At 42.4% G+C, this 14,523-nt stretch overlaps 1 protein-coding gene across 1 annotated transcript in view; it reads left to right on the top strand.

Moving 5' to 3' along the window:
- The window catches only part of yju2 (YJU2 splicing factor homolog), a 39,708-nt gene extending 26,304 nt beyond the window's left edge, over window positions 1-13,404 (top strand). The window contains exons 5-8 of the mRNA XM_078423861.1: window positions 3,216-3,397; window positions 6,156-6,282; window positions 8,910-9,087; window positions 11,663-13,404. Of these exons, the coding sequence (XP_078279987.1) occupies window positions 3,216-3,397; window positions 6,156-6,282; window positions 8,910-9,087; window positions 11,663-11,802 (627 nt within the window). The 3' untranslated portion in view covers window positions 11,803-13,404. The remainder of the gene's footprint in view (window positions 1-3,215; window positions 3,398-6,155; window positions 6,283-8,909; window positions 9,088-11,662) is intronic.
- Window positions 13,405-14,523: the final 1,119 nt, after the last annotated feature.

Here is a 14,523-nt window from a genome sequence, read left to right as displayed (position 1 = left end):
AGGAACAGAATTAAGCCATTCAGCCCATCAAGTCTATTCCACCGTTTGATCACGGCTAATCGTCTTTTCTCTCTCAACCCCATTCTCCTGCCTTCTCACCATAACCTTTTGAGTTTCAAGCTGAAGTGGAAGTGCAGGGAATTGGGGCTGTGAGAAGTGAAGAGAGGTTTAAACATGATCAGAACTATTTGCTTAGATAAAAGGTAGACATGGATACGACCAAACGACCAGTTTCCATTCAAAATACAGCGCTGATGTGGCCTGTATCAAATATGTTGAGGAAAACAAGTAGATAATCAAAATATCATTTCAACCATAAAGGTAGTTTGGCAGCTCTTTACCTTGACTCCATCTAGCAACCTTGCTTAACAGAAAGTCGTCATGTAAATTTTCAATTGACCCAGTCCCAACAATGACTTTGTGGAGAATGTTTCAGATTTCCACTCCACTGAATGTGAGCTATTTCCTCCAGATTTAATTCTCAAATAACCTGGCTCTAATATTAAAGATACACCTTTGTTCTGGACTCTCTTCCTGCAAGGGATAGTTTTTTTTCCCCCCTCCCAGCTTAGCAAATCTTCAGGATCGCCTCCATTCAGATCTCATGTACTCTGTGGAATATGAGCTTTCTCTGGACCCTTCAATATATAGTTCGTCTCCTCACAGTTTCATTCTGGTGAATCAGCATTACATTCTTTCTCTGTGGGGCATGGTCCCAGCACAGAGCATTGCTCTAATTATTGTCTAATTGGAGTTTTTAAACACAATTAGATTCCATGTATTCCCACTTTGCTGGCCTCAGATATGCATTGCATATTTGAGTTATTCCGTTTTCTCATGGTTGTATAATTTATAAGCAATGCATAATGCTGTCAAAAAGTGCAGACTTTTTTTTACACTATCCTAGAACCTAGCTTCCTTTCAGTGAACAGAGCTGTTCTTCACATTTGAGCTTAGACGGTCATGACAAATAGTTCTGTGGTGACCATGTACAGAGTCACTGGAGACAGTGTAGCAGGTAGATATATAGGTCTTTATTCATCAGCGCAAGCAGACATTCTTTTGGAGACCCACTCAGTAGAGTTTCTTCACATTCAAAAATACCTCATTTTTAGATTCAGGAACAAAGATAACAGCCAGTGATTCAATACAATTTCAACTGTTAGAATTACATTGTCTACTTCAATTTTTTTTATGTCTAACAAATGGTTACACCCAATTACATTTTTACAATGGAACACACTGGAGTCAAGGTACGGCAAAACAGAGATCCAATCAATTCCCCTCAGGTGATACACTCCCTGGTGGAACTTGTACTCGTCCTTAACAATTTCTCCTTTGACTTTTCTCACTTTCTTCAAGTCAAAGGTGTAGCCATTAGCACTCTCATGAGCCCCAGCTATATCTGTCTTTTTCTTGGAAACTTTGAGCACTCCTTGTTCCAAACATATCCCAGCACCATTCCCCACTCTTTCTCCGATATATTGAAGACCGCATCAGGGCCACCTCCTGCAGCCGTGCAGAACGTTGATTTCATCAATTTTACTACTACCTTACACCCTGCCCACAAATTCACCTGGACTACCTCTGACACCTCTCTCCACTTTCACATTCTCTGTCTCAACAAGGTACAAACTGTTGATTAATGAGCACGACAAACCCATCGACTCCCACAGCTACCTTGACTGCACCACCTCCAACCTTGCGTCGTGCAAGGAAGCTATCCCCTACTCTCAATTCCTCCATCACCGCTGCCTCTGCTCCCAAGGTGAGGCTTTCCATTCTAGGATATCTGAGACGTCCTCTTTCTTTCGTACATTTGGTTTCCCTCCTGCTGTCATAGACGGATCCCTCAGCCACGACTCCTCTGTGTCCCACAGTTCTGCTCTCACTGCCCCTCGCGAGGGACAGGCCAAGGACAGAGTTCCCCTGGTCCTCGCTTTTCACCTCACCAGCATTCACATCCAACAAATCATTCTCCGATGTTTCCTCCACCTGATCTCACCCCATCTCACTTCCTTTTGGGAATCTCTGGCTTCGGTCTAATATGATCACTTCTTCCACCCATTCTGCTCGTAATTCCGTTTGGAGGCAAATCCCTCAATAGAATGCAGCATTCCTGCCATTCTTTTGGGTTGCTTTCTTTGCCACTCCTCACTGAAGGTGTGTGGTTGGGAGGGATAAACATTGGCTCTCTGCAACTCCTTAATTTACTCATCCCTTCCAACCCAACCAGCCGCGTCCCCAGATACCAAGCATAGACTAGGCGACCATCACGCCACACACCTGTACTCTGTGTGCAAAGGCCTGCTGGAGCTCCTAGTTGCCAACAAATTTAATACCCTTTCCCATTCGAATACCTACGTTTCTGTCCTTGGCTTCCTCCATCGCCAGAATGAGTCCACGTGCCAACTGGGGGAACAGCACATCATGTATCACTTGGGTAGCTTACAACGCAATATTAAGAGCATTCAATTCTCCAGCCAAGTAATACCCCCCTACCTCCCTCTCTCTTTTCCCTACCCCTACCACCCCAGTGCACACATATATCTTCCACCATCTCTTTCCACCCTAGTCATCTCGCCCCTCTCCCCTCCTTCATATGCTCATTACCCATCCGAGACTCACCCTTTATTCCCCCCCCCCCCCCCCCCCCTATTTCACCTCTATGTTCCCTTCCATACATATCCATCCTTCCGGCTTAATCCCCCATTTCTTTCCTTATCTGACAACCTTTTGCCTCCTTTTCTCATCTAGCCTTTGTCACTTACTCCACCTATCTGCCAATCCCATCCCCCCACTCCCCGTACCTGTATCCAACTATCACTTCCCAGGCTTTGCCCCAACCAACCTCTCTTTTCCAGTTTTCTCTGCCTCCCCCCTACTCCATCAGTCTAAAGAAGTGACCCAACCCAAAATTTTGCCTGGCCAATCCATCAGCAGGTGCTGCCTCGTTCAAGATTCCGGCATTTGCAGTATCTTCTATCTCCCTGTGATTTATTTATATCATGTGTGAAGTGTCCAGAAGGATCCACCAGGTAGTGTTCAGAAGCAAGGAGCCTGCTTGAAAATTCATCTCCCACATTAATGGCTGCAGTGCAACATTTAAACAATGAGAAATAAACCGAAACGAAATAAGTTTGTATCACTTGGTTGTTGCAGAGTTTTGGTTATTGTAGCCACTCGTGGACTCATTGACGTTGTCATTGTTTCAGATTCTAGAAAACAGGACAAAGGACTCTAAGATGGAGATGGAGGTCTTGGAAAACCTGCAGGAGCTGAAGGAATTGAATCAGCGTCAGGCCAACGTGGACTTTGAGGGCATGTTACAGGAGTACCAAAAATATGAAGAGGATCTAAAACGACAACAGGTTGAGGACGATGAGCGAGAGATGAAGTAGGTCAGCTCTCAAAATGGAGAACTGCCCAGTTCTGTGCATTTGATGACGATGAGCACTAAACTACCGAGAAAGAAATGAATGAGTTAGAATTGAGAGAATAAGTTGCCATTATATTACAGTGAAAGATCTAGACGAGCCAATTTGCAGAGAATCTACAGAGATCCACACAATAGTAACAGTGGGGTCAGGGATTGTAATAATGTTAAGGGGCCAACAGGGTGAGGATTTTTTGAAGTGAGTTCAGGAGAACTTTCCCGATTGTGCGTTTCTGGTGCAATGAGGAAGGACGCATTGCTGGACTTAGTACATGAAATAAGAGATGTGGAGTCAACTAGGAACCAAATTGGCCACCATGTACTCATGTGGAGGGCATAACTCGAGTACTAAAAACATACTTCCCGTACTTTGGTTTTTACAAAGAAGTTGATTCTGTTTGAGCCAAATGTATTAGCAGATGATCACTCTTGGTTCAGTAATTGTAATAAGATACATTTTAAAATAGTTTTACAAAAGAACATAGTAACTATGATAAGCTTAGTTAAGTGGACAAGAACCAATGCAAAAGAGGTGAAACTGGATTTTGGGAGGGTGAATTAGAATCAGAGAGGACAGTTAAAACTGGTTGGGCTTTAAAGAAGAGACTGTTATAGGTACAATCTAATTAATTCTCAACTGGTTGGGCTTTAAAGAAGGGATTGTTATAGGCACAATCTAATTAATTCCCACAAAGATTGGGCAATTAAAGTCAATACTGAGAAAACGGAAGCAATGGAGAGTCAAAAAAAGGAGGAACAAATGGCATATGCAGATGTCAGGTTGATAACACAAACAAACAGGCTGGTAAATAGAAAATTCAGAAGCCAAATACGAAAGAAAATAAGGGAGGGCGAGGAGAGAATATGAGGAAAGACACGAATGAAAGCAAAACTCATCTGTAGGCCTATAAGCAGTCAACCTGTAGAGAAGAGGGAAGGTTGTACCAATGTGGAACCAAAAAGATTTACTCAAGAGGCCGTAGCTGAGGTTCTAGATGTATGATTTACAGGAAAAAAATATGTGGCTAATGTCTCTGCAAAGGTATTGGTAATGGTTTGTTATCGTCAAGTGTATCAAAGTACAGGGAAAAGCTTTTGTTTGTGTGCTATCCAAATAAATCAAATAGTACTATAGAGGAATATAGTCAAACCATGCACAAGTGCAACAAAAAACACCAGAGTGCAGAAAATTGTTTTCAGCACAGCAGCTGGGTTGGCCTCCTGGGAACAGAAGAGATTGAGAAGGGCTGTGGCAGAGATATTTAATATTGTGAAGAATTGGACAGAATGATTGAAGATGAACTATTTCCGTTGATGGAAGAGGTGATGCCAGAAAACCTAAGAGTGCGGGGAATCTGCAAAACATCCACACGGATTGGATCTGGAATGCACTGCTGATTACATTAAAAAGAACCTGAAAGGAAAAAAAATATTTATTTAGGAAGAGGACGGGGGAGTGGAATGAGACAAGTTGCTGTTGTACAGAGCAAGCATGAACAAAAAGGGGCCGAAAGGCCTCTGTACATGATATAATATTTCTGTGATTTAAATAATAAACCTCGACACAGTTAGCTAATTGTAGCAATAGCAGGAGTATTTCTTTTTTAATCTGTGCCCTGAGATTGAAAAGGTTTGGAGGAAATAAATCAAGGTTCTCTTTTCAATTGCAGTCCAGCAGCAAACAAGATCAGGGACTCGTGAAAAATAGGGAAGAGAAAATGGTCACAATCATTTGTTTTCTTCCTACCTCTAAATAAATCATTTTTCATCAACTTTGACTATAAAATGTATTACATTGCAGAGATGGTTTTTGCCTGGAGCCCTACATCAGTAACAGGATGCCTGTGTACATTTTTCATATGTATGAAGAGATTTTGCTTCAAACCCATATCCAAGTTAGTGTGTTAGAGTAATATTAAACAGGTTTACTCTCTTGCGACTCTGCATGTGTCTCACATGGTGGTTTCTCTGTTCCAATCACTGCAGATGACTCACTTCAGTAATATAAAATGAGTACAGCACAACAGAGCCCAGTTTCATTTATTTACTTTAGAGATACAGCTTTGGAAACAGGCCCATCGACCCACTGAGCCGGTGCTGACCGCGCGCGTTCCCCGCACACTAACACTGTCCTGCACACAGTAGGGACAATTTACATTTATACCAAGCCAATTAGCCTACAAACCTGTACATCTTTGGAGTGTGGGAGGAAACTGGAGGAAACCCACGCAGGTCACGAGGAGAACATACAAATTCCGTTAAGACAAGCGCCCGTAGTCAGGATCGAACCCGGGTCTCTGGCGCTGTAAGGCAGCAACTCTAACGCCGCATCACTGTACACATCTCAATGTATTTATAGAAATGAGTCATTGGGGAGTCAGTTGCATTTGAGCAGAGTTAAGATGTTATGGGACATATTGAGAACAAATTTGACATTTCTCTCCATGGTGCTACAAATGTTATTATTATACTAAAAACATATTTTAGATGTTTCCCAGCTTTGAAAGCCCTAAGGACCTGCAAAGTTATTATCACCAACCTTTCTCCTTTGATTCCTCTGCCGCCCCAGCTCTTCCTCCCCACACTCCTCCGATACGCTAACGGAAAAAAACAATAGTATCAGTGGAAAGAACGATTCAACTTGTTATAAGTGTTCCCATTTATATCTTAATTTAAGATCCCCTGTACAAATGTTTCACACTTGTTGCTATCCTGCTAGGTCGATGCTGGAAAGTGCCCAGGTAAAGAGAAATTTAGACGACTCCGACTCAGATGAGGAGTTACAGGAACCACAGTGCAAAAAGAAGCCACAAGCGCCAGGCAAGCCCACAGATATCCTCAATGAGGTAAGAGATGAAACACTGTTGAACACTGCAACCTCCAAATAAGCTCTGAACTACATAGACTCTGGGTATTGGTTTTGTCTTTTTGCACTATTATTGTTTGTTTTTATGTGTAGGTTTGTGTGTGTTGTGTGTAATGTATATGTGTATATATATAGATAGATACACCGATCTGCCAAAACATTATGACCACCTGCCTAATAGGCTGATGGTCCTCCGTGTGCCGCCAAAACAGCGCCGACCCGCCGAGGCATGGACTCTACAAGACCCCTGAAGGTGTCCTGTGGTATCTGCACCAAAACATTAGCAACAGATCCTTCAAGTCCTGTAAGTTGCGAGGCGGAGCCGCCATGGATCAGACTTGTCGATCCAGCACATCCCACAGATGCTCAATCGCATTGAGATCTGGAGAATTTGGAGGCCAGGGCAACACCGTGAACACTTCATCATGTTCCTCAAACCATTCCCGAACAATGTGTGCAGTGTGGCAGGGCGCATTATCCTGCTGAAAGAGGCCACTGCCATCAGGGAATACCATTGCCATGAAGGGGTGTACCTGGTCTGCAATAATGTTTAGGCAGGTGACACGTGTCAAATTGACATCCACATGAATGGCCGAACCCAGGGTTTCCCAGCAGAACATTGCCCAGAGCATCACACTCTCTCCACTGGCTTGTCGTCTTCCCACAGTCGGTTCGGACCAGACGGGATAGCCTTCGTTGCCCTCACGCATCGATGAGCCTTGGGCGCCCAACACCCTGTCGCCGGTTTGTGGTTTGTCCCCCTTCGGACCACTGTCGGTAGGTACTCGCCACTGCTGACTGGGAGCACCCCACAAGCCTTGCCGTTTCAGAGATACTCTGATCCAGTCGTCTGGCCATAACAATTTGGCCCTTGTCAAAGTCGCTCAGGTCTTTACTCCTGCCCATTTCTCCTGCATCCAACACATCAACTTCAAGAACTCCCTGTTCACTTGCTGCCTTGACAGGTGTCATTGTAACAAGATAACCAATGTTATTCACTTCACCTGTCAGTGGTCATAATGTTTTGGCTTATATGTATGTATATGTAAGACAGAATACTACATTTACATATTCTATTGTGCTGCTGCAAGTAAGAATTCTATTGTTCTCTCTGGGACATATGACAATAAAACACTATTGACTCTTGAGACTGATTTTAGTTTGGATACTTGAAAATTATCCAAACGTCGCACATTCCTTCTCTCCAGAGATGCTGCCTGCCCCGCTGAGTTACTCCAACATTTTGTGTCTACCTTGAAAACTAAGGAATGGACTCAATGCTTTATTATAAGGCGAATATATTTGAGGAAACCCATTCAGTTAGAAAATGCAGAAGAAACCTCCAGTCTTCCCTATTCTGCCACTTCATACTTTCCATTTGTCGATTGCTGCTTGTCCATGAGAGTTTCTCCCAGCCCCTTTATGACCATCTTTTATGGATTAACGCCCTATTTCTTTGGTCTTCAGTCAAATGATGAGGATCTCTGACCTTGGGGATGTGCCTTCTTCCTCTCCACTGCATTCAGGAATTTCTCTCTATAAATGTTACAGGAGTCAAGTAACACATGAAAAATCCAGTGAATTGTTTCCTAAGTTCAGAATGATTAGAAACTGCTGACTTCCCAGTAGGTGACTGGGCAAGACTGAGCCCAAAAGATAATGATTCCATCTCCAATTTGCACTATGGTTATTATAGACAATAGACAATCGGTGCAGGAGGAGGCCATTCGGCCCTTCGAGCCAGCACCACCATTCAATGTGATCATGGCTGATCATTCTCAATCAGTACCCCGTTCCTGCCTTCTCCCCATACCCCACTGACTCCGCTATCCTTAAGAGCTCAATCTAGCTCTCTCTTGAATGCATTCAGAGAATTGGCCTCCACTGCCTTCTGAGGCAGAGAATTCCACAGATTCACAACTCTCTGACTGAAAAAGTTTTTCCTCATCTCAGTTCTAAATGGCCTACCCCTTATTCTTAAACTGTGGCTCTATTGATGGAACCTACATCAATGAGCAGACTGGCAACACTTAATCTCTTTCTTTTGACCCAACAGGCCCATGCCAGCTCCCGGTAGAGTATTCCCAGCAGCATCATTCCCTCCCCTTGCAACTTATTTCCTCCCCCATGGCCATCACCCTTCCCTTCATTCGTTTGCCACTGACCTGCACTATGGGGGAGGATTTGTGGAGCCAATTAATCTCGGAGTAACACTGAAAGGAAAGTGGCCCCTATTACTGCGCCTTCAACAATCGCAACTGGTAGAGTGTACATGGGCAGGGTAGATTTGACCGCGGCAGAATATGCTGTGAACATTTGTCATCAAAGCAAACACGTGAAGAATTGTAAAGAAGAGCAATGTAGCAGCAGGCTGGCTACACCTTTGTGAACCGCGGTGAAAGGGAGTGATTGAGATGCATGGGAGGCCATGGATGAATTATCTAGCCGGGGATGAGCAGAGGTGTAAATCAATATCCACACCAGACCTGATGGACAGATGCCGCTCCATTAACAATCCTGTTTGACTTTGATTTGACATTGAGAAGTTGCCACGCATGCCAGCATGTTGTTTGTCCATTTTTATTGTAACCGTTTATCTTTTCACAGAAAGCTGATCATCAGATTGACAAACCGAAGCGGGAAAGTTGGGAGAGGAGTGTGGGAAAGCTGAGTGGAAATCCTCTCTTCTCCGGGTTGGTGGTGAAGAAAGCACCGTGCCCAAAAGCAGATTCAACAACTCTGAAGAAGGGAATCGTTGTCCAGAAAGATCGCCCCGCGAGCTTTGGTGAGTGCTGGGTCCAACATCAAGGGAATAAGTTCAGTTTATTTGTTTTCAATTGAATTGAGTATGTGTGTTATTGAACAAAAAACTTAACTTATTTCTCCTGGTACTGTGGGGCTCATCACTGAGTAGTATACTTATCAAAAGCCCCAAAATGTGCCTCATTTTCTATAAATCGCAATTCTGTCAGTCTTTGGATCTATTACATTTGATTGTGGGAATCCTCATTTGGCAGCATTTGTACACTGAGTTAGAAGGCTGAGTTCAAGTACACTCCAACAATTTGAGCCTAAGATTTTGAGAGTCCCACATGCAGGAAGGAACGGCAGATGCTGATTTATACCGAAGATAGACACATAATGCTGGAGTAACTCAGCGGGTCAGGCAGCATCTGGAGAAAAGGAGCTGGTGACGTTTTGGGTCAGAATGAAAGATAAAGAAGGCCAGAACAAAACAGGGCCGGCAACAGATGACCTCAGGAAGAGTGGAGTCCATAATGGCCCATTGTTGGCTGGGGAAGATGTGCTAATGACAGGTGTAATGGCAGTTTCTATACCATCTCAAAGTCCCACTTCGATAGCCATTATTGTTCAGGGATGAAATGTAGGTATAGCTTACGCACACGTCGCACCCTGATATGACAAAACGAATCTTCCAAACGTCCTTTCTTAATTAATTGGTTTTTATTAAAGTAGCACAAATCAAAGAGTAATTCATCACTTTCCGTACTTTATCAACTGTTTCTTCCTCAAACAATATCTTAGAATTCTTGTGGTTATTACCGTGTGGTTCTTACAAATATAGCCGGTGCGAGCGCATGGTAAAGAAATGTATGCTCACCATCCTCCGAGACTAAACTGACCCACAACCTCTGTTGCCACACTAGCCTCCTCCCATCTAGACACTCCCCATTACGTATTAAGTCACACCCACAAGCATGCACAAAAGACATAAACTAGAAATATTGAAACATAGCCATAACACAATGACAGTAACTGAATTAAGCATAAATGGCTCCTACAACAGGGATACAAGGATGTGAACAGCAGGAAGGAATGCAGAAGTTACTTGAAATTAGAGAAATTAACATTCGTACCGCTGGGTTGTAAGTCACGTGGGAGTCCCATGTTTGGGATGGAAAGTTAAACTGTCTCATTGGCCCTTTGAAGATACAATCCCAATTTTTAAAAAACTGTGGATTCCGCCCACAGGACTTTCTGTTCTCTAACATATGAATTAATGTTTCTGGGATCTTATTTGTATTCAAATTTGGTTTGTTTCCCAATAGTGGACCTCTTGCGAAGAAGAAGACTTGCATATTAGTTAATACTTCCCACATTCCAGGATTGTATAATGTTTTAAATGAGCATCATCTTGGAAGTAACCATTATTTGTCGTTATAACTGGATCCCACTTGTTTTGATAGTTGTAATTGTCAAGATAATCAAGTATTTATTTGCCACATTCACTGGATATGAACAGGAACAATGATTTGTTGCAGCTTTCCAATCACATTAAATGCAACAACATCAACAACAAAAATATTTAGAGTAAATTATTATTTATAAAATGTCTTTGAGTGTTTGAAAAGCGCTATATAAATGTAATGCATTATTATTATTATTATTATTAGTAATTCTAAATAAATTGGACCATGTTAGTGCAAAAATCTTAAGTATGTAGAGCAGGCATCATAGTGCAAATCCCTAGTAGTTTGGTGCTGAGGTGGGATTGTGGTTAAGGTTTGGGTGCAGGGTGCTTCAAGAACGTGCTGGGAAGTTGTCCTCGAGTCTGAAGGTAACTGTTCTCGGGCTCCTGAACCTTATTCCCAATGCTAACAGCATGAAGAGGGTGTGGCCAGGGTGATGTGGATCTTCGATGATATAACCCAGCTTAGTGCTTCCTGTAGATCCCTTTGTTGGTGTGGAGGCCAGTATCCGTGATGGATCAGGCAGCGTCCACCATTTCTTATAGCCCCCTTCATTCCTGAACAGTTGAATTTCCACACCAGGCCACAATGCAACCTGTCGGTAGGCTCTCCACCACACACTTGTAGAAGTTTAATAGAATATTTGGTGACATGCTGAATCTCCTCCAAACTTCTCAGGTAATAGAAGCATTGATAGGCTTTCTTTATCATCGCATCAATGTGCAAGAGATATAGAGTTCATATTATGCCGTTGAGGTCTCAGTTTAACGTTTCACTTGAAAGGCAACACCTTTGTCAACAGTGTCCACATTGTGTTGAAATACAGTTCAGGTCGCATGTTCAGCTTTTGGTGTAGGACTCACAAGTTGTCAGGGGTTAAGGGGAGAAGGCAGGAGAATGGGGTTAAGAGGGAGAGATAGATCAGCCATGATTGAGTGGCGGAGTGGACTTGATGGGCCAAATGGCCTAATTCTTCTCCTAGCACTTATGACCTTAAAGTTTACTGCGTAATTGGTGAAAATGGCAATCTTGGGAAAGATTCAACAAAACTTTACACGAATGAAATAGCATATCAATATACGCTGAAATATAACCCAGGAAAGTATATGAATGTATTCTTGTCTCTTCATATTTGTTTGCATGTTCCAGGTGCCGCTGAGCAGAATGCAGTGACGCTGCCTGTGTCAGAAGCATTGCCGGCTCAGTGTGGACAGACACCAGCAGCCATCAGTTCATCCTTGAGCCTGCTGGGGGCGTACTCTGACAGCGAGGAAAGCCAGAGTGACTAGGATTTGCATTTGATTCAGCCAAGTGGAGAATTGTTCCAAGAGATGAACAGTTCTTCCTGTCATCGTGATGGCACTTCATCTCTACTCTTGTGCATAAACTGCAGATACCCAATTTTAATTGGAATCATAATCAAATCTTTCTCTGAAGTACTGAATAATTCCTTTTTTCCACATTATTCGGGTGAAACTTTAATAACAAGGAGAATGCTTTATTTATTTTTTCTTACTCAATGATACAACAGGCATACATGGGTATAAATGAGGCTGGCTAAGTACCTTATAGTACAGAAATTCCAACACTGCTATAAACTGATCATCAGATCACAATAGTGCGTTGTCTATCTTTGTTCATTTACTTAAAGACTCATAAATGATTCCTACATTTCTGATATGGTGAATGTATGTATTACTCTCTGTTATGCATCAAATCTACTTCTCTGGTTGATCAAGGCAATCTTTCTGAACTGTCCTAAATTAGAACCTGCAATCTACCTAATCCCTACCATCCCTGACCTCCACCTCCCCCTCCCCCCCCCCCCCCTCGTGCTCAGCATTACCACCTATGCATTACTATTGTGTAATTCACAGTTCAGACTGCCAGTGTTTTACAAACTTCTGAAATAAATTGCAGTTTCAACCTCACTCTTTGTTGTCCTTTCTCCACAGATATTGTAAGGCTTCCGATAATGCAATTCTGTAGCAAGCTTTGACACTTTTGAATGAAAGGGTAAACTGCATCCCACGGAGGACACAAATTGCTGGGGTAATGGCACAGTGGTGCAGCAGTAGAGCTGTTGCCTCACAGCGCCAAAGACACAGGGTCAATCCTGACTAAGGGTGCTGTCTGTATGGAGTTTGTACGTTCTCCCCATGATCGTGTGGGTTTCGCTGGGAGCTCCGGTTTCCTCCCACACTCCAAAGACTTACAGATTTGTAGGTTAATTGGCTTCGGCAAAATAGCAAATTGTCCTTAGTGTGTAGGATAGTGCTAGAGTATGGGGTGATCGCTGGTGGGCACAGACTCGCTGGGCCAAAGGGCCTCTTTCCACACTATCTCTAAACTAAACTAAACTAAGGTCAGGCAGCATCTCTGAAGAACACGGATAAATAATATAGAAAATAGGTGCAGGAGGAGGCCATTTGGCCCTTCGAGCCAAATGTTTTAGTCAGAACCTCTCTTCAGACTCCACCCGAAACATCACCTGTCCATGTTCTCCAGAGAGGCTGCCTGACCCACTGAGTTACTCCAGCACTTTGTGTCCTTTTGTGTAAACCAACATCTGCAGTTCCTTGTTTCTACGTCCTGGGGAGGTATTTCCTATTTTCAGGCCAAAATAATCTAGATCAAAATTTGAGCAGAAACATTGAAAGTACTACTGAGGTCTAATTTTGCAAAATAAACATGAAAAGTGGTAGTAATAAAGATTGTTTGTGACAGACTGCAATAGATTCCATTTAATTATAAGCCACATTGTCTATTGGTATAATTATATGTTTCTATGATCTGTAAAATGTAATAAATATGTAAATAGAATCCATGTAATTGAAATATTTATACAATATTATACAGTCTAGTAATTGAGCCATGCAGTTGATATAAAATGTATGAGTAGTTTTTACAGCTGGAGGTAATGTTTTAATTGATGAGTTCAGTGTTGGATTTGACACATCGGTCTTATTATTTTGTGAATTTTATAATAAGCCTACTCTCATTTTCCTTTTTGTCTTTGCATTTTAATCCATGACTGAAATGTTGTGTGTGTTTTTTAAATATTCACTTTCACCATGAAAGCCTCTTAAAAAGCATGAATTTAGATTGTGTCATCTGAGCATGTCAGACACACAGTCAGATACAGGGGGAGAATATGCGAGATTAATGGGTGATGGAATATTCTTCAATTATCTGTTTTAATTTAAAAAACCATTGAAAAACTTTGACTCCAATTGACAGTGAGACAGAAAAATGAAATCAATTAGTTTCTTCGTTGGAAGCTATTCCAATTTCTTACATTTATACAGTGGAGAGAGAGAATGGCACATGAATCATTGGAATTGTTCCCAAAGTGGAACCATTGCTCCTGAATTTCTAGCTTTTAGACATTCTGGGGCAGTGGTCTCACTTTGAGTACAGTTCCAATGTGAAATCATGAGAGGAATCGATCGGGTTGATGTACAGAGTCTCCTGCCCAGAGTAGGTGAATCGAGGACCAGAGGACATAGATTTAAGGTGAAGGGGAAAAGATTTAATTGAAATCTGAGCGGGTAACTTTTTCACACAGAGGGTGGTGGGTGTATGAAACAAGCTGCCAGAGGAGGGGGTTGAGACTGGGACTATCCCAACGATTAAGAAACAGTTAGGCAGGTACATGGATAGGACAGGTTTGTAGGGATATGGGCCAAATGCAGGCAGATCGGACTAGTGTAGATGAGACATGTTGGCCGGTGTGGGCAAGTTGGGCCGAAGGGCCTGTTTCCACACTGTATTACTCTACGACTATGTGAAAAAAAAAACTTTTTGTGAAGTGATTTTTGGCTCAGTTTTATTTTTATTCAAGATTGTGACTCTATTTTACCTCAAACTTATTACAGATCAGGGGGGAAAAATCAAATCTGCCTTGAACAAGCATAATTGGGCAATATTTATTTCTGTATTTGGCTTTCAAAAAGAATCAAGTGTAAAAGTGCTAAAAATAGATTCAGCGTGACACAAAGAGTCTTCAT

This window comes from Rhinoraja longicauda, chromosome 28 (assembly GCF_053455715.1).
Source record: "Rhinoraja longicauda isolate Sanriku21f chromosome 28, sRhiLon1.1, whole genome shotgun sequence".
Classification (NCBI taxonomy): Eukaryota; Metazoa; Chordata; class Chondrichthyes; order Rajiformes; family Arhynchobatidae; genus Rhinoraja; species Rhinoraja longicauda.
The sequence above is the reverse complement of the archived record's forward strand: the minus strand, read 5'-3'. Positions and strand labels throughout refer to the sequence as shown.